This window comes from Saccopteryx bilineata, chromosome 4 (assembly GCF_036850765.1).
Source record: "Saccopteryx bilineata isolate mSacBil1 chromosome 4, mSacBil1_pri_phased_curated, whole genome shotgun sequence".
NCBI classification, from domain to species: Eukaryota; Metazoa; Chordata; class Mammalia; order Chiroptera; family Emballonuridae; genus Saccopteryx; species Saccopteryx bilineata.
Genome location: NC_089493.1, coordinates 241878752 through 241898887, shown reverse-complemented (window position 1 = coordinate 241898887; position 20136 = coordinate 241878752). Strand labels below are relative to the sequence as shown.

At 39.1% G+C, this 20136-nt stretch overlaps 1 protein-coding gene across 11 annotated transcripts in view; it reads right to left on the bottom strand.

The window, feature by feature from the left end:
• APC (APC regulator of WNT signaling pathway) overlaps positions 1–20136 on the bottom strand; it is a 157945-nt gene that overhangs the window by 24888 nt on the left and 112921 nt on the right. For 7 of the 11 annotated variants that reach the window (XM_066274046.1, XM_066274049.1, XM_066274047.1 and 4 more), the window contains 2 exons: positions 4341–4439; positions 629–1007 (listed from right to left, as the gene is read on the bottom strand). In XM_066274046.1, coding sequence (XP_066130143.1) covers positions 629–1007; positions 4341–4439 — 478 coding nt within the window. The remainder of the gene's footprint in view (positions 1–628; positions 1008–4340; positions 4440–20136) is intronic. The other 4 variants (XM_066274052.1, XM_066274054.1, XM_066274053.1 and 1 more) reach the window with 1 other exon arrangement.

Genomic DNA, 20136 nt, shown 5'->3' with positions numbered 1-20136 from the left:
GCACTGGCCCAGTGTGTGGATGTCTCAGGTTCGATTCCCAGTCAGAGCACACACGAGAAGCAACCATCTGCTTCTCTACCCCTCCTACTCCCCCTTTTCTCTCTCTTCTTCTGCAGCCACGGCTTGATTGGTTCAAGCGCATCATCCTGAGCACTGAAGATGGCTCTGTGGAGCCTCTATCTCAGGCACTGAAAATAGCTCGGTTGGGAGCATGGCCCCAGATGGGCTCTGTATCCATTAAGTAGTAATATACAAATATAAAAGATGATGGCTTAGTCACTATTAGCTGTAAAAACTTATGTAAAGTGATTGTGTTGAACTTCATTTATAAAATAAAAGAGATGGTCAACATAATTGTTTCAGTTCTTTTTAGATATACTATCCTATGACTCTTTCAGTCTCTCTTCAATTCCTGTTCTTTTTTTAGCTATAATACATAAAATATTTTCCTTAATTTTAGCCTTAAAATAGACTTAAGCTTTAAACTATGTTAGTAGTGTAGATGGCTAATAAACATTTTCCCTTCCTAGTCATAAAGAAAACATACTAACTAAAAAAGTTTTTTTTTTTTTTTAAACTTACGTTTGTTTTGTAACATGCACTATAATGTACACTATAGGAAACGTACTTGGATTTTTGTCCTGGTCCATGCCTTGTTCGTGGGCTTCCTGCCACTCCCAACAGGTTTCACAGTAAGCTCGTATCTGTTCCAAAAGATGAAGGACTCGGATTTCACGCCTGCCTCTCTTGTCATCAGGCTGTGAGTGAATGATGTTGTGGAGTGCTGCACTGGCCCTGGCCCGAGCCTCTTTACTGCCCCGGGAATTTCCCAACAACACAGAGTCTTTGTCATTGCCATGTAAAAGCTGGATGAGGAGAGGAAGACATCCAGACTGTCGCATGGATATACAGCTGTCTTGGGAGCTAGACATAGCTAGCAAAGTTCGTGACATATCATCCTTATCATGAGTACCAAGCATTGACAATAATGAATACACCATTTCCACCTGTGGGCCAAATGAGTTTAGAAACACAATTATGACTTTAATATCCAAAAGCCAACACCAATGAAGTGATGAATGGGATATTTATTGTAACTCATTAAAAAAAAAAACCCTTTCCAGGATGAAGTAATGAATATTGTTTCAAAATCTATGTAATCATCACCAATTTGTTTATATGAGTAAGTAGCAGTGGTAGTATACAGTGCTGAAAATAAGTAGGTTCTTACATACTTAAAGTGCTGTTTATTTGGATAAGCTGGTGATAATCCATTGATTATAATGAATGAAAACCAATTAACCACTTACATCCATGGTGAGTAATGTATCTATCTAAATTCTTTGCACAATTAAACATTTTATTTTACTTCTTTTACTCTACAACTATAATTAATAAAAATAAAACACTTTCAACAATCATTACTTAACTAAGTACTAGTTCTCAGCAATCACTAAACCTCACTGGATTTTAACAGCATTGTAAAAACTGTAAGATTTCTTTCTTACACATATAAACATATTTTGTCATAAAAAGAAGGATGCCATGATCACATAGAGTACAAAGCCAGGATTCTTACACAATTTTTTAAAGCAACTGCTAAGCATCAATTACCCTGTGAAAGTAAAGTCTAAGGATTTACTTAGAAGCCAATTAGAAACAGGAAACAGTACCGTTATCTTGGACTGTGACTGGCTTCATTTTAAAGCTATTGCATATAGAATGTGTCAGGTCTATAAATCAGTGGTTCTTAACTCTTAGTAATGCTTTGGAGACATTTTTGGTTGTCACAATTGCAGGATGAAGTGCTATGGTGTCTAGTGGGCAGAGACCAGAGATGCTCCTTAATATACTACAATGCAACAAAGAATTATCCAGCCCATAGGACTCAGACTGAGGAACTTGACTCTAACTGTGTAAACATACACTACTCTTATATTAAACATTTCAGGAGGCTGTGTAGAACTTGATAAATGGGCTTTCAAATTCTGGCTCCACCACTTATGAGTAAGCTGTGTGACACAAGTTATCTGATTTTTTTTGAGCCTGTTTTCTCAATTGCAATATGGAGGAATTTACCTCCTAGGGTTTTCTGTGAAGATTAAATGAAGTAATACATATGCAGGGTTGCAGCTGGCATTCAAAAATGTAGAAAGGCTTTTTATTTTTATAAGCGAGAGAGATAGAGAGAGAGGGAGACAGGCTAGGAGAGAGATGAGAAGCATCAATCCTTCATTGTGGCACCTCAGTTGGTTCATTGATTGCTTTCTCATATGTGCCTTGACCTGGGGGCTCCAGCAGAATGAGAGATCCCTTGCTCAAGCCAGCGACCCTGGACTCAAGCTAGTGACCTTTGGGTTAAAACCTGCAACAATGCTGTCATGTCTATGATCCTACTCTCAAGCTGGAGACCCTGCACTCAAGCTGGTGAGCCCACGCTCAAGATGGAGACTTCAGGGTTTTGAATATGGGTTCTCAGCATCCTAGTCGGATGCTCTATCCACTGTGCTATACCGCCTGGTCAGGCCAGGAAGGTCTTAATATCATGCATAAATTACTTCAAAAGGAAAAGGTATTCTTGCTGCCAGTGTTCACACAACAGTAATATTGAATATTAGAGACTTTCTTTATAGTAAAAACTATGTATTGATGTTGGATAGATCTGGGGATGAATTCCAATTTAATCACATAGCTGCCTGAATCTTTTTGTATTAGTTTTCTCATTTAAAAGAGAAACAAGAATATCTCACAGGGTTTTTGAGAAGATAACAGATCATATACATACAACTTTTAGCACAGTTACTAGCATTCCAGTGATCCTAAGAACTGGCTAATGTGAGTTATTAAAAGAATTATGTCTTATATTAACAATAGCATGGACTAGTCTAAAATTTATTTTTTAAATCAACATTAGGTATTTCAGTAATGCTGTTCCTAAGAGCCATTATATTATTAAAATAAAGAGTATATAAAGTATGCTATGAAAACAGTTAATAGAATTAAAGGTCTACCGGAAAGTTCTGTCCATTTTTGGAATAAAACAAAATACAAATTTTTCTTACCGTCAATAAACTTTATTAAATAATATAACTGCCATTATTATTAATGATTTCTTGCCAGTGTGAGGGCAATTTGTATATCCCATTTTTGAAAAATGTTTTATATTTTGATGCGAAAAATTGAACCAGTGCTTGTTTGATATCTTCTTCATTTTTGAATTTTTCGCCCTTCAAAAAATTTTGAAAGGACAAAAACAAGTGATAGTCGGAGGGTGCTAAGTCCGGGGAATATGGTGGATGCGACAGACATGCTTCTGTAGCATTTCTTCCTTGTTGAAATTCGTAAAAATTACAGTGGCGTAAATGAACTTTATCAGTAGCTATGGGTACACTATCACTTCACACATAAGACTAATGGGAATCAACTTTGTTTTAGTTAGTTTGCTACGTCAGTATGTATACATTAAGTGATAAAAATAGAAAGGCACACATGCGCCAAATAAACGTGCTTACATGTCGAAACTTGTTGTGATAGAAACGGACAGAACTTTCCAGTAGACCTTATATTTAGAAATAATGAAAAAATATTGTTTGGTAATATCAGAATTTCATTCTTTGTCAATATAATATTAAAGTTTCTGGCTTTAAAACAATAAAAAAAATTAATTTCTTTTCGAACACGCTATACCCAAGTTCTAAGATATTTATAAACATCTGAGAGACCCTAAGAAAGCTGACTTACCAGCGCTGGATAACACTGAATTTCAATAATTTTCCCATCTACTCAAATATTTTGCAGGCTCTATGCTAGGTGCAGCAAACAATACACAGAAAACAGTTCCTGTTTTCCAAAAGAGCTTCATGAAAATTGGTGATTCAAAGGAGGTAGAAAGACCAAGTGAGGAAACAAGAGGACCATGGGACTCAGAAATGGTTGTGTAAGAAGTAAAGACAGAAGAGTTCCGAAGGCGGCTAAGGTTTGACAGCCGTGGTGAGGTGACATGCAGGGAGATGTGTGCAGGCAAAGCATGGAGGCAGCAAGTCACAGGAGAGAGAGCTCAGCAAGTAAGCCAGTGAGGCTGGAGCTTAGGGTCACTGCAGAGAAGTTTCTACAGCTGAAAAAAGAAAAAAATAACTAGCTAATTTGGCCCTTTTTATAATACTTATTTTCCCTTTGTCTTTGCTTCTTTGTATAAGAAGATATCATTTCTTTAAGAGACTATGATAATGGAATCAAAATTCTCCTCTATGTAAAAGATGAAGAAAATGTTTTTAGTGACTTATCTACAGATACTAGAGCAGTACCAATTGTATTAGTGACCAGGTTTATAATCTTGTTACCTTGGTTCCCAGATGACTTGTCAGCCTTCGAGGAGCAGAATGTGTGCTACTAGAACTTAAAACACTGGCTGTCTCATGATCCATTCGTATTGTCGAACCCTAGAAGTTAAGCAAATTATAGAGTGTAATTTAGATTGTAGACAACTACAGCTAACTTCATGTTAAGGCACTCTTTAGGGTAGACAGCTAAATATACCATTAAAAGTGTAAACACTATAACTGCTCAAAATAATTTTTTTACCTACAAATTTATTAAGTAAAGTTTTGAGAAAAACTGAAGAAAAGGAGATCTGTTGCAAAAGCCAGTTAAACTACATTACAGAAGTAACCAAACACTGAAGAAATCCTGTGAAATTACTTTTTCACAGATCCAAAGACATGCAATTACATTCAGTTACATATAAATGGATCAATAGAGAGCTCCATTGACTGATGAACTGCTCAAAATTAATGCAAAACTGACTGAATTCAGTATAGTCCAGTTCTCTGGGAGCTCACAGTAGGATAACTTTAAAAAAAATTTTTTTTTCTTTTCCAACCGAGAGGAGGAGAGATAAGACTCCTGCCTGTGCTCCAACTGGGATCCACTTGGCAACCCACATCTGGGGCCTATCCTCTGCCCATCTGGGGCCATGCTCCCAACTGAGCTATTTTTAGTGCCTTAGGCTGAGGCTCCAGAGACATACTCAGCGCCTGGGCCGATGCGTTTGAACCAATCAAGCCATGGTTGCAGGAGAGAGGGGGAGAGAGAGAGAAAAAAAAAAAGAGAAGGGGAGGGGTGGAGAGGCAGATGGTTGCTTCTTATGTGTGCCCTGACTGAGAATTGAGCCTGGGACATCCACACTCCAGGCCAACACTCTACCACTGAGCCAACTAGCCAGGGCCTGAAACTTCTTTTTGCGAAAGACATGAAAAAATAAATAACTGCAGTGTGATATAAGCACTATCATAGAAGAATATATAAAATTCAGAGGGGGAAGTGGAAGAAACAAGTACCTGCTTAGAAACTATTAAAGCCTGCATAAAATGTAACATTTAAGATAGGCCTTGAACTTTGGGGTTAAGGAGAATATGGAGTATTCCAGTTTACAGTGGTATATAGCAGTGGAGATAAAGGTTACATTCATTTAATTAAGTAACTCAGGTTCTATTCTCGGTCAGGGCACACAGGAGAAGCGACCACCTGCTTCTTCCCCCTCCTACTTCTCTCTTTCTTTCTCCTCTCCTCCTGTAGTCATGGCTTGCTTGATTTTAGTACGTTGACCTGGGCGCTAAGGATGGCTCTGTGGAGCCTCTGCTTCAGGTGCTAAAAATAGCTTGGTTATGAGGGCCCCAGATGGGCAGAACATTGGCCTCAGACAGGGGTTGCCAGGTGGATCATGGTCAGGTTGTATGTGGGAGTCTGTCTCACTATCTCTTCTCCTCTTACTTAAAAAATTAAGTATCTCATGTGTCGTTTTAATGTCGCTTTTGGCCCTGGCTGGTTTGCTCAGTGGATAGAGCACTGGCCTAGTGTATGAACATCCCAGGTTTGACACCCAGTCAGGGCACATAGGAGAAGAAACCATTTGCTCCTCTCCCTTTTCCTGTCCCACAGGCAATGGCTCAGTTGGTTCAAGTGTCAGCCAGGCCACTGAGGATAGCTAGTTGGTCCAAGTGGCAGCCCCAGGTACTAAAAACAGCTCGGTTGCGAGCATGGCCCCAGATGGGCAGAGCATCGGTCCCAGACAGCGGCTGCATAATGGTTCAGAATGAATCAGTATCTCTGAACGTAACCCATTGCCCTAAAGTTTGGAATCAACAGATCTTGTAATTTATGACACATTTAAAACTTCCCTATTAGGCCCTGGTCGGTTAGCTCAGTCAGTTAAGACCGTTGTCCCAAAACAACAAGGTTGGGGGTTCAATTCCCGGTCAGGGCACACATGGGAAGCAGCCAATGAGTGCACAACTGAGTGGAACAACAAATGAGTGTTTCTCTTTCCTCTCCCCCCTCTCTCTTCCTCTCTCCGTCCCTCTGAAAATAAACCCTGGCCAGTTGGCTGGGAGTCCTTCTAGAGTCAGAGGTTGCTGGTTGGATTCCTGGTCACAGTACACACAGGAGCAGCTCCATGTTCCTGTCTCTCTCTCTCTCTCTGCCTCTCTCAAAAAACAAACAAACAAAAAATCTTCCTAATATCTCAACATGATAAAGGCCATATATGATAAACCATCAGCTAACATCATATTAAATGGCACTAAACTGAAGGCTTTCCCCCTTAAATCAGGAACAAGACAGGGTTGTCCACTCTCTCCACTCTTATTTAATGTGGTACTAGAGGTTCTAGCCAGAGCAATCAGACAAGACAAAGAAATAAAAGGCATCCATATCGGAAAAGAAGAAGTAAAGGTATCACTTTTTGCAGATGATATGATCCTATACATCGAAAACCCCAAAGAATCCACAAAAAAGACTACTAGAAACAATAAGCCAATACAGTAAGGTCGCAGGATACAAAATTAACATACAGAAGTCAATAGCCTTTCTATATGCCAACAATGAAACAACTGAGAAGGAACTCAAAAGAATAATCCCCTTCACGATTGCAACAAAAAAAATAAAATACTTAGGAATAAACATAACAAAGAAAGTAAAGGACTTATATAATGAAAACTATAAACCATTGTTAAGGGAAATCAAAAAAGATATAATGAGATGGAAGAATATACCTTGTTCTTGGCTAGGAAGAATAAATATAATCAAGATGGCTATATTACCCAAAGCAATATACAAATTTAATGCAATTCCCATCAAACTTCCAATGACATTTTTTAAAGAAATAGAGCAAAAAATCATCAGATTTATATGGAACTATAAAAAACCCCGAATAGCCAAAGCAATCCTAAAGAAAAAGAATGAAGCTGGGGACATAACAATACCTGACTTCAAACTCTATTATAGGGCCACGACAATCAAAACAGCATGGTACTGGCAGAAAAATAGACACTCAGACCAATGGAACAGAATAGAAAGTCCAGAAATAAAACCACATATATATAGTCAAATAATTTTTGATAAAGGGGCCAACAACACACAATGGAGAAAAGAAAGCCTCTTCAATAAATGGTGCTGGGAAAACTGGAAAGCCACATGCAAAAGAATGAAACTGGACTACAGTCTCTCCCCCTGTACAAAAATTAACTCAAAATGGATCAAAGATCTAAACATAAGACCTGAAACAATTAAGTACATAGAAGAAGACATAGGTACTCAACTCATGGACCTGGGTTTTAAAGAGCATTTTATGAATTTGACTCCAATGGCAAGAGAAGTGAAGGCAAAAATTAATGAATGGGACTACATCAGACTAAGAAGTTTTTGCTCAGCAAGAGAAACTGATAACAAAATAAACAGAAAGCCAACTAAATGGGAAATGATATTTTCAAACAACAGCTCAGATAAGGGCCTAATATCCAAGATATACAAAGAACTCATAAAACTCAACAACAAACAATCAAACAATCCAATAAAAAAATGGGAAGAGGATATGAATAGACACTTCTCCCAGGAAGAAATACAAATGGCCAACAGATATATGAAAAGATGCTCATCTTCTTTAGTTATTAGAGAAATGCAAATCAAAACTACAATGAGATACCACCTCACCCCTGTTAGATTAGCTATTATTAGCAAGTCAGGTAATAGCAAATGTTGGAGAGGCTGTGGAGAAAAAGGAACCCTCATACACTGTTGGTGGGGATGTAAAGTAGTACAACCATTATGGAAGAAAGTATGGTGGTTCCTCAAAAAACTGAAAATAGAACTACCTTATGACCCAGCAATCCCTCTACTGGGTATATACCCCCAAAACTCAGAAACATTGATATGTAAAGACACATGCAGACCCATGTTTATTGCAGCATTGTTCACAGTGGCCAGGACATGGAAACAACCAAAAAGCCCATCAATAGATGACTGGATAAAGAAGATGTGGCACATATACACTATGGAATACTACTCAGCCATAAGAAATGATGACATCGGAACATTTACAGCAAAACGGTGGGATCTTGATAACATGATACGAAGCGAAATAAGTAAATCAGAAAAAAACAGGAACTGTATTATTCCATACGTAGGTTGGGCATAATAGTGAAACCAAGAGACATTGATAAGAGTGTGGTGGTTACGGGGGGGGGGAGAGGGGAATGGGAGAGGGATAGGGGGTGGGGAGGGGCACAAAGAAAACAAGATAGAAGGTGACAGAGGACAATCTGACTTTGGGTGGTGGGTATTCAACATAATTGAACGACAAGATAACCTGGACTTGTTATCTTTGAATATATGTATCCTGATTTATTGATGTCACCCCATTAAAAAAATAAAATTACATATAAAAAAAAAAAAAAAGGAAAAAGAAAAAAGAAAAAAGAAAAAAAAAAATCTTCCTTGTTAGCCAGCAATCTTTACTGTTCATCTGCTAACTTCCGCTGGTAGACAATATAGAATATTGTTAACAAGCATTCCTAACTGATTAGTCAGCACTTAAATACTAATAATCTGACAATTAGATACTCTTACAGAGATTTCTGAATTTGTTATAACAAGTCCTTAAATAGGTAATACTTTTATAAAGCTCATTTTTAAAAACACTGCTGAGAATTTCCATAGAAGTCAAATTACAAGCCAAGGTTATTTTTTTTCTGTCCAGTCTATAAAAGCATATTTTATTATCATTCACAATAACATTTTAAAGAGAAAATTACTTTGCAAATTTAATTGTAAAAGTTTTAAAACATTGTAAATGTAAAACTCATTTAATTGTATGCTTAAAATGGATATATTTTATTGTATGCTAATCTTTCCTTAATCAAGATTATTTTAAGAAGTGCCAACTTGAGAAGTCTTTTTAATGTCTCCACATATAAAAGCATGAAGACCCAATTATGTTCACTCACATAGGGAAATCTAGGGTTGGAGTAAAAATACTAGTACAGAGTCCCTGAGGGTCTACCCTTTCTAGTCTCTACTCTCTTTGTAGGTTTGGATGCTTTATACTGATTGGTTCTCTAGGCCCTAGAGTCTAGGGATACATCTCTATTTGGAGTAGTTAGTTAGCACTCTTCAGAGCAGGGAGAAGGCGCAGCAGAGACAGACTCATCCTGCATTTCTTCTCACTGCCACCAGCCACTGGGTGCTTTTAAAATGATTGTTCAATTCATATACAACCACATAGCAATATTTACTGAGCTTCTACTACTTTCAAGGTATACTGTTAGTCACGAGGAATCTAACTGAAAACAGTTCCACCTTTACTGCACAGAAAGTCTTGAGGTGGAGGTCAACATGTAAATGCACAGTGGTAAATGCTTTGAGAGAGGCCATGTGAACATAAAGGAAGGGCATATACTCAGTCTTGGGAGTACAGGGAGGGCTTCCTAGAAAAAGTGTTACCTGATTTTAGATTTGAACTATGGAGAGTTTAGCCAACAAAAAGAAGGATTAGTCACAGGGCAGCCCAGGCAGAAGCATAAGTAAAGGTCAGAAAGAACGTGTGTGTGTGTGTGTGTGTTTGTGTGTGTGTGTGTGTGTGTGAGAGAGAGAGAGAGAGAGAGAGAGAGAGGGGCCTGGAGAACGTGTGTGTGTGTGTGTGTGTGTGTGTGTGTGTGTGTGTGTGTGTGTGTGTGAAGGAAAGAGAGAGAGGGAGAGAGGCCTGGATATAAAAAGCTTATTCTGATTCCAGGATGGGGCCTGCCTTGGTCTTCAGTAGAAGGGGAATGACTCCTTATCCTGAAGTGAACACACCATTTTTATTTTTACTGTTTGTGGTAGGCAGGCTCTAACACACCCACTAAGGACCCTTGTCTCTTGGTATTCATGCCCTCTATCCTCTCCTTTTGAGAAAGAGCTAGATTTAATGACTGGCTTCTAGTGACAGTATGCTGCAAAGGGGATGAGAAATCACTTCTAAAAAAATATAACAAGGACTGGCTTCCATCTTGGGCATCCTCTTTTGTTCTCTCTGAGTGAAGCCAGCTACAATGTTATTAAGTGCCCTTTGGAAAGGCCCAGGTGGCAAGAAACTGGCATCTCTGGCCAACAGCCAGTAAGGACATGAGGCCTACCAAAAACCATATGAGTAAGCTGAGAAGCAGAACTTCCCCTAGTCAAACCTGGAGATGACTGTGGCCCTAGTCAACATCTTGATTGCATCCTTGTGAGAGACCGTCAAGAGGGACTCAGCTACAGAAACTAAATGTTTTTTTTTGTATAAGCTGCTAAAGTCTGTTGTTTTAAGCTCCTAAATGTGTTAAGCAGCAACAGATAATACACTACATGAAACAAAAGAGAAACTAGCCTGACCAGGCAGTAGCACAGTGGATAGAGCGTCGGACTTGGATGTGGAGGACTCAAGTTCCAAACCCAGAGGTCCCCGGCTTGAACACGGGCTCATCCCGCTTGAGCGCGGGGTAGCTGGCTTGGGCGTGGGATCATAGACATGATCCTGTGGTTGCTGGCTTGAGCCCAAATGTCACTTGCTCTGCTGTAGTACCCCCGTCAAGGCACATAAGAGAAAGCGATCACTGAACAAATAAGGAGCTGCAACGAAGAACTGATGCTTCTCATCTCTCTCCCTACCTGTCTCTGTCCCTCTGTCAACAAACAAACAAACCAAAAACCTATTTCCACAATAAACTGTTCCTGACATTGACCTCAGTGTGGACATGGAATCTTTAAGCTTCAGTCTTAGTACCTCCCTGTACAGTTCCTTAATTTTGGGACACTCTTCCCCCCCAGCTAAAAATCCAGATGCCTTTATTAAATGGAGACATCAAAAGAACATTTCCGTGCCCACATTCACTGTAAGTCTAGAACTTGGGCCTTGAGAATCTTTCCCGGGCCCCTTTATTATGGCTAGACCTTAGCCAATATCTTTCAGAAAGAAAGATGTTTCTTTACCACAAGAATTGGTAACTTCATAAAAAGCATTTCCTGCCCAACTCATGACTAAATTCTGAAAAAACATGAGTGTAATTAACTCTCACAACTTCGAAACCTATTAAAATCAGTCATGATGCATATTCCTTGAATCGGCCTTGCTCACTGTCCAAAGATATACTGTATTTTTTGCTCCATAAGATGCACCCCCTCCCCCAAAGTGGAGAGAAAAATGCCCATGCGTCTTATGGAGCAAAAAATACGTTATTTTATTAAATATTTTAACAAACCATTTGGTTCAGAATATTTTTTTTCTTATTTTCCTCCTTAAAACCTTAGGTGTGTCTTATGGTCAGGTGCATCTTACGGAGCAAAAAATACGGTAAATTCTTTATCATTCCTGACTCTCAGCCCTAAAATGTGTGAGACCCTACTTCTCATTGCTCTCTTTCCTTTCTAACTTTACTTGTGGAATTTAGGTTCCATGCTTCATAGATATCCCCACATCTTCAGCTTTTTACTTAATGCTCCTTTTACTCCTGGCCTTAACTGAAACCTCGCTCTCAGAGGACACCACTTCCCCTATAGCTCTCTTTCCCATACTGCACATACTTCGGACTCGGGGGTAGCACGAGCCTGTTTTCCTCACTCTTAAATACCACTTTGAAACCATTACTCCTCCACTTTGTTGTAATAGTTTCAAATTTTGTGTTATAATCTACCTTTCCCCTTCTCCAGTGTTATCATCTACTAACGTCCCAATCACTATCCTCAATCATTAAAGACTTTGGTTCAAGGGTTACTAACTTTCTTTAACCCTTTGAGTAGAGAGTCTTTCTCATGCTCACTGACCCCCTGGAGTGAGTTTTTTTCCCAAAAAATGAAACTAGTTCCAGTTACAGTTTTATTAATTTAAAATCATGTTTGTTTGATAACCAATTTATGGAAACAAGAAGAACATACATTTGCCTTTTTTTAGTGTTGCCTTACACATGTACGATCGTACTCTGGATGGGCAGAATACATGACCATGTACATGAATGTTCGTACTACTCAAAGGCTTAACTTCAATTACTGCAATCACTCTGAGTAAGTTTAACATCTTGCACATGACCCATTCAAAACCCTAGCCTCTCAGTTCTCTGATTTCATCGTCAATGATTTTTCTCCTCTACTCCATTTTAGCCATTGACATCCATGGCCATATTCTGGACCATTTTGCATTACACGAAAATGTACCACCTCTGAATAATGCTTATCTATGAATAATTTACTTATCCTGTTGTTCATTTTTAGAGAGGAGAGAGAGAGGGAGACAGAGAGACAGAGAGAGAAGGGGGGAGGAGCTGGAAGCATCAACTCCCATATGTGCCTTGACCAGGCAAGCCCAGGGTTTCGAACCGGCGACCTCAGCATTTCCAGGTCGATGCTTTATCCACTGCGCCACCACAGGTCAGTACTTATCCTGTTGTATCTCTGACAGCCTCTTCATCTATCAATCTCCTTTAACCTTTCCCAAGAAAGCCTCTTTGAAATGACTGGAGTAACCAGTGCATGAATCTATATATTCCAATTTGGATTTCTTGTGGTTTATCACTTCCATAATTCTCTTGCTAGTTTTCAAAGTTTTGCTTCACAGTTATTCCATCTCACCTGCTGGGAAATACTGCAATTATAGATGAATCCAATTATGTGTTTTCTCTACACTTTGATATGAATTCTGAGACATATTTGAGGATTTTTTTTTTTGTATTTTTCTGAAGCTGGAAACGGGGAGAGACAGTCAGACAGACTCCCGCATGCACCCGACCGGGATCTACCCGGTACGCCCACCAGGGGCAACGCTCTGCCCACCAGGGGGCGATGCTCTGCCCCTCTGGGGCGTTGCTCTGCCGCAACCAGAGCCACTCTAGCGCCTGGGGCAGAGGCCAAGGAGCCATCCCCAGTGCCCAGGCCATCTTTGCTCCAATGGAGCCTTGGCTGCGGGAGGGGAAGAGAGAGACAGAGAGGAAGGGGGGGGGGTGGAGAAGCAAATGGGCGCATCTCCTATGTGCCCTGGCCGGGAATCGAACCCAGGTCCCCCGCACGCCAGGCTGACACTCTACCACTGAGCCAACCAGTCAGGGCCTTTGAGGAATTTTACCACATGAGAAAAATCATACAATTCTCCAGCATGCTGCCCATATAACATTATGGTCACCTATACACCTAGGCCTTTAATAATACACCTGTAATCCTTGTGTATCCCTAGTTAACTTTCCTATCTTTCTTCATAGTGGTTGTTTTATTTTTATTATTTTTGAGAGAGAGAGAGAGAGGGAGAGAGAGAGAGAGTGTGGAGAGAGAGAGAGAGAGAGAGGGAGGAGAGATATGAGAAGCATCAACTTGTAGTTGCGTCACTTTTAGGTTTTCATTGATCACTTCTCATAGGTGCCTCGGCTGAGGGGCTCAAGCCAAGCCAGTGACCCCTTGCTCAAGCCAGCGACCTTGGGCCCAACACAATCCCACCCTAAACCAATAATCCCACACTCAAGCCTATGACTGGCAACCTCGGGGTTTTGAACCGGGAACCTTGCATTCCAGGTCAACACTCTATCCACTGTGCCACCACTGGGCAGGCCATAGTGGCTATTTTAGACAGGCCTACTTTTGTATAAAATTGTGGCTCTTTTCCTTCCTTTACCACAAATAATTTCACCTTCTAATTTACAGAGAAATAAAAGTCATCAGAAAAACTCCCTCAACTTCTTGCTACCAAACTGACAGAATGACCTGGCTCTGTCTTCTTCCCCTGCTGCTGCAGAGGCACCTTCTCCTACCTAACGCCCACCCTCCACGTGTGCTCTGGATCCGCTCTCCCCATTTCTCTCTGTTCTTTTGGATCTTCAACCTTTTTCTGTCCCAATTCCTTTCTATCACAATTCAAGCATGCTCATCTCTTCTATCTTATCAAACAACCTTCAAATTTTCTTTCAAACCTGTACTCTGCATCAGCTAACAGTCATTTCTCTCTCGGACAGTTCACACCCAGACTTTTTGAGTTAGCTAAAATTGTTCTGTTCTGCTTTCTAATCTTTCATTTAAACCCCCAACTCACTCCAATATGATAAGGTAAGGAGGAAAGTCAATGAAATTGTTTTTTGCCACAATTAGCATTATATACATACTTCTTTTTTTAAAACCCAGTGGAGATTTTTTGGTCCTTATGATTGACTGTGGATACTGTTAACTATTTCCTCTTTTCTCAAACAATATTATTCCCTTGCTTTGGGATTTTAGTGGTCTTCATCTTCTCACTTTATAATCACAAAAGACATAAAAATCTTTCATACTTTTAATTATTATATTCTTAACCTTTCTCCTCAATTCTAAAACCAACTAGCCTATCTCACATTTCTACTTCAATGTCTTAATATCTTTGTTAACATTTTCAAAACTAGATTATTTTCCCTCAAACCTGCTTTTCATCTACTGATGTCACTGACCTGCATCACTACCTGCTAGCCCAGTGGTTCTCAACCTTTCTAATGCGTGACCCTGCAATATAGTTCCTCATGTTGCAGTGACCCCAAACCAAAAAATAATTTTGGTGGCTACTTCATAACTGTAATTTTGCTACAGTTATGATTTGGAATGTAAATACCTGATATGCATTATGTATTCTCATTGCTACAAATCAAACATAATTTAAACATAGTGATTAATCACAAAAACAATAATTATATAGAGAAATATTTATTACTAATGGACCTCCTTACCTAGTGTATTGGGGCTACTATTCCGTAAATAGCTGCTTAACTAATGGATCTGTTTTTTCCAGATTAGTGGCAAGTTTTCTATATAGAACAGTGTGAACTACGTCATAGGATACACTGCAGTTTCTGCACAGCATGGTCTCTTTCAGGGCTCTTTCACACTATAAAGCAGCGGTTTCTGCGGTGGAATCCACATCTCATTTACTTCAATGGGAGACCCGTGGATTCCGCAGAAGAGAGATCCCCTGTACGGCAGAAATGCAGTTCCGACACATTTCTTCCTCTCCTATTCAAGCCAATGGGAGGCTGCAGCAGATTCCGCTCAAATATAGAGCATGTTGCTTAATTTTTTCCATGCTAGAACTTTTCCTAGAGCAGAAAAATTCCAAAGGTGGAACCCGCCACCCCCAATAGACTTCTATAGGAGGCGGATCTTTTACACTGCAGAATCCGCACAGCAGATTCCTCAGTGTGAGGCCTCTTTCAGTCTATAGACTTCTATAGGAGGCATATCTTTTACACTGCAGAATCCACACAGCAGATTCCTCAGTGTGAAGCCTCTTTCAGTCTATTGGGGGTGGCGGATTCCACCTTTGGAATTTTTCTGCTCTAGGAAAAGTTCTAGCATGGAAAAAATTAAGCAACATGCTCTATATTTGAGCGGAATCTGCTGCGGCCTCCATTGACTTGAATAGGAGAGGAAGAAATGTGTCGGAAACTGTCATTTCTCCGCCTCTTATTGAAATCAAAAGGAGGCTGCCGCGGATTGTGTGGTAACCCAAGATTCTCAGGAGCTCTCAAAATCCGCTGCACTCCCAATGAAATCAATAGGAGGCGGATTCAATGCCGGAAACCGCTGATTTCAGCAGTTTCCTCATTCAGAGTATGAGAAAATAGTGGGAGATATGGGAGATAATTATACATTGGGGAACAGTGTGAACTATATCTTATAGTGGTCTCTTATAGTATAAGACCGATGTAGTTCACACTGTGTAAATGTATGGTGCTTTATGTAAGTGTAAGCTGCTCTGTGTACTGTGTAATGATTACACACAAAGCACCTTACACTTACACAGTATTGTGTGTATGGTGTGTGTACTGTTTTTACATTATTAACCTTTTTTACACCAGCAGGCTGTCTCGCAGGCTCTCTGCCTCTTGCCTTTCCACCTCCTAGGCTTCTGTCCTCCGGCGCTTGCTGCACCTGCCTACTGATGACATCAGCAAGCGCCGGACACATGTAATGAGCTGCTATGGATGAGCAGCCGCGCTGCTATGGACTGTGGAGCGTCTCCCCCCCCCCCCCAGCCCCTTAGGCCCCGGACGGATGATGCAATCACAACTGCGCGTGACCGCAGGCTTTCAGTTTGGAACGCACGTCCATAACAGTGTGCGTTCAAGCTGAATAGCGCTGCTGCAGACGGTAGCGCGGCTTTTCAGCGGCTAAAGCCATCGGAAATATGTATTTTCCGATGTCTTTAGGCAACCCCTGTGTTTTGGTCGTTCGACCCCAGCCGGGGTCGCGACCCACAGGTTGAGAACCGCTGTGCTAGCCGCTTATGACAGAAACCTGGGAGTTATTCCTAACTTTTCCTTCCCCTCAACTTTCACACCCAACATTAAAGCTAATGAATTCTATTTGCCAAATATTTTCAGATACTCAGATATCTGTTGGGTAAAGGACTTAAATTGATCAATTCTTCCCTAACCTACTAAGCCATCAGCATAGTTCATCTAGATTACTGTATCTAATTTACCCAAGTAGTTTTGAAGAGTCATAATACAGTAACTTATAATTTTCTCCAGGACCAACCTCACCCTAAAACTAGGTGATGAGCTCTGAGCAGCACTGTGTACCTGCTCTCCCATAGTACTTACGCATTTTGTGGACACTGCTCATGCCTTACTTCTAGATTATACATTTTTGAGGGTAAGGTAGCATCTACCTAGCTTACCACCATATTCTAGGGTTGAGAATAGTCTTGGTATAATGTACATGCTTAGTAAACATATGATGAACATTGATGATGAGATGTTAATTACCTTTCAGGGGTAAGGGGTTGAGGAAGAGGTTAACAGCAGAATGAAAAATGGGGTAGGAAATAGAAAGGTGGAGATAAGATGAATGTACCTATCCTTCAAGTAAGTACAATTCCTTTCTACTACATCCTAGAATCAAGCATTTGTCTATTTTCTACTTTCCATTTATTTATCCAAATATATTCATTGCCATTATAGGCACTTAATGCTTGACAGTTACACTTAACCAAGTAGATATACAATTTCAATTATACCTGCTATGTCAGAACCTCGTCTATCTTCCTGCTGTTCACTTTGGAAAGGGATTCTACTTATAAGGCAGTGCCACTAACTCACTACGAAACCTGGCACAAGAAGAGAAAGAAGAATTTTCCATTTTTTTTTTCTGTACAAACTGTACCTGGGAGTTATCAAACAGTAGATAAGTAATTTTTCTTTACAGAAGTATTCCAGATAATTTTGTTACTCTTAATGGAGCCAGACACTGAATACCATGGCTATTAATATCAGTGAAGGAGAGACAACCACACATTAGTGTGCTTCCTGATGGAAGATCACAATACTACTTAGAAAAAAGTCTTGCCAAAAAATAAAAGAGGATTAAACCTAACTGAACACATCTCTATGTTCAACTACCAATTGACAGGAAATACAGAGGATAGAGAAACATGTCAAACTACACTATGGATATGTTATCAGCAAAATCTAGACTACGAAAAACTCTGTAAGACAAACAACTTTGGTTCTTAAACAAATAAAAGCAAGAAAACAAAAAGGACAAAGAAGAAACCTATAGTAAAAGAGACTTCAGAGAGATGTTAACCAATCTCAATGCTTGAACTGTATCTAACCCTGAGTCAAAAAAACTGTGAAATATCATGACATTTATGAAAAAGTTGCAAATTTGAATACTTGGGAGTATATAATGGCTCTATAGTTATATATTTTAAAAGTGTTCTCATCTTTTGGAAATACACAGTAAAATATCCAGGAAAGAAATGATGATGTGTGGAATCTTCAAAAATAAAATGGGAGGGCAAAGTGGATGAGGTACATGCAGATTACTATATCATTCTGTTTGTCTCTGTATATGTTTGAAATTTTCCACACTAAAAATTTTAAAACACTTATTAGCAGCAGAAAAGGTTTTCTTACCGATTTCATCCTTTCCCACTTTCCCTTTCCCACTCTTGGTTGAACTTCATTATTTATTAGTTGTCACTAGAGATCTGGTTCTAAACTTGAAATAGAAACGCTGGGAACCAATTCATAAATGAATTGTACACATAGTTATACACTAAGCAATCAGGAATCTGACCTGTATAGTTTACTTCTAGCTTTCTCTTCCCATTTAATTTCCAAGGGAGATAGATACACACACTAAGACATATCATTATTAAAATGACAAAGGTTAAAGACAAGGAGACAATATTTTAAAAAGCAGCAAGAGAAAAGGAGCTAGTTACCAACAAGGAAGCTCTCATAAGACTGTGAGCTGATTTCTCAACAGAAACTGGAATAAAATAAATATCTGAAGTAATGAAAAGCAAGAACCTACAACCAAGGCTATCATTTAAAATCGAAGGGAAAATAAAGAGCTTCCAAACAAGAAAAAGCTAAAGGAGTTCGTATTATAGGAAATGTTAAAAAGGCCTGCTTTAAGAAGAAACAAACAGAAAGAGAAACATAGCTAAAAGAGTAAAAAGGCAATAAATACATACCTACCAATAATCACTTTAAACCTAATGGCTTAAATGCTCAAATCAAAAGACATAGGGTAGCTGTATGGGTAAGAAAGCAAGGCCCATATGTATGCCATCTACGAAAGACCCATCTTAGAACGAAAAATATACACAAACAAAAAGTAAAGGGATGTAAAAAGATAGTTCATTCAACTGGAAATGAAAAAAAAAAGCTGTGGTAGCAATACTTATATCTGACAAAACAAACTTTGAAAAAAGGCTATCATAAGAGAAAAGGAAGGACACTACAAAATGAAAAAGGGAGCAATCCAACAAAAGGATTTACTCCTTGTAAACATTTATGCACCAAACACAGCAGCACCTAATATAAAAAAAAAATGTGATAAACATATAAGGAGAGAGACAGTAATATAATCATAGTAGAGGATTTTAATACCCCATAGACATAAGTGGATAAATCTTCCAGACAGAAATTCAACAAGGAAATGGTGGCCTTAATGACAAACTTTATCAGCTGGATTTAATTGATATCATCAGAGGATCTCACCCCAAATTTGCAGAATATACATTCTTTTCAAGTGCACATGGGACATTTTCTAGGATAAATTACACGCTAGGACACAAAACAGTATCAACAGATTTAAGAAGATTGAAAACACATCAAACATATTCTCTGACCATAAAAAAACACATAAAACATGGGAAGCTAAATAACATGTTACTAAACAATGAATGGGTTAACAATGAGATCAAGGAAGAAATCAAAAGATACCTTGAAACCAATGAAAATGAAAACACAACAACTCAAAATCTATGAGAAAAATAGAAAGCAGTCATAAGAAGGAAATTCATAGCATTAGCATTACCTACCACAAAAAAAACAAGAAAAATCTCAAATAAATAATCTAACTTTACACTTTAAAGAAATTTGAAAAAGAACAAGCAAAGCCCAAAGTGTGTAGAAGAAAGGAAATAAAAAGATTAGAACAGAAGTAAATGAAATAGTCTTAAAAAAAAAAATTCAAAAGATCAATGAAACCAAGAGCTGGTACTCTGAAAAGATAAACAAGATTGACAAACCTTCAACCAGACTCAACAAGAAAAGAAAGAAAAGACCCAAATAAGTTCCAGGGGAGACTACAGATCAAGATACCCTCTTTGTAAAAGGGATGCCAGTCCTTCCAAACAACACATACTTATGTTATCTACTCTTTATCAGGGACTGTGGGAGCATAAAAATGGACAAAACTAGACAGAATCCTTGGCCTTCTGAGCTTACAGTTTAGTGGGGGAAATAGATATTAATCAGATATTCAAACAAATAAATGTAAAACTGCAAATGTGGTCATCTTCGAAAAAGAGAAACATGCTAGGAGAAC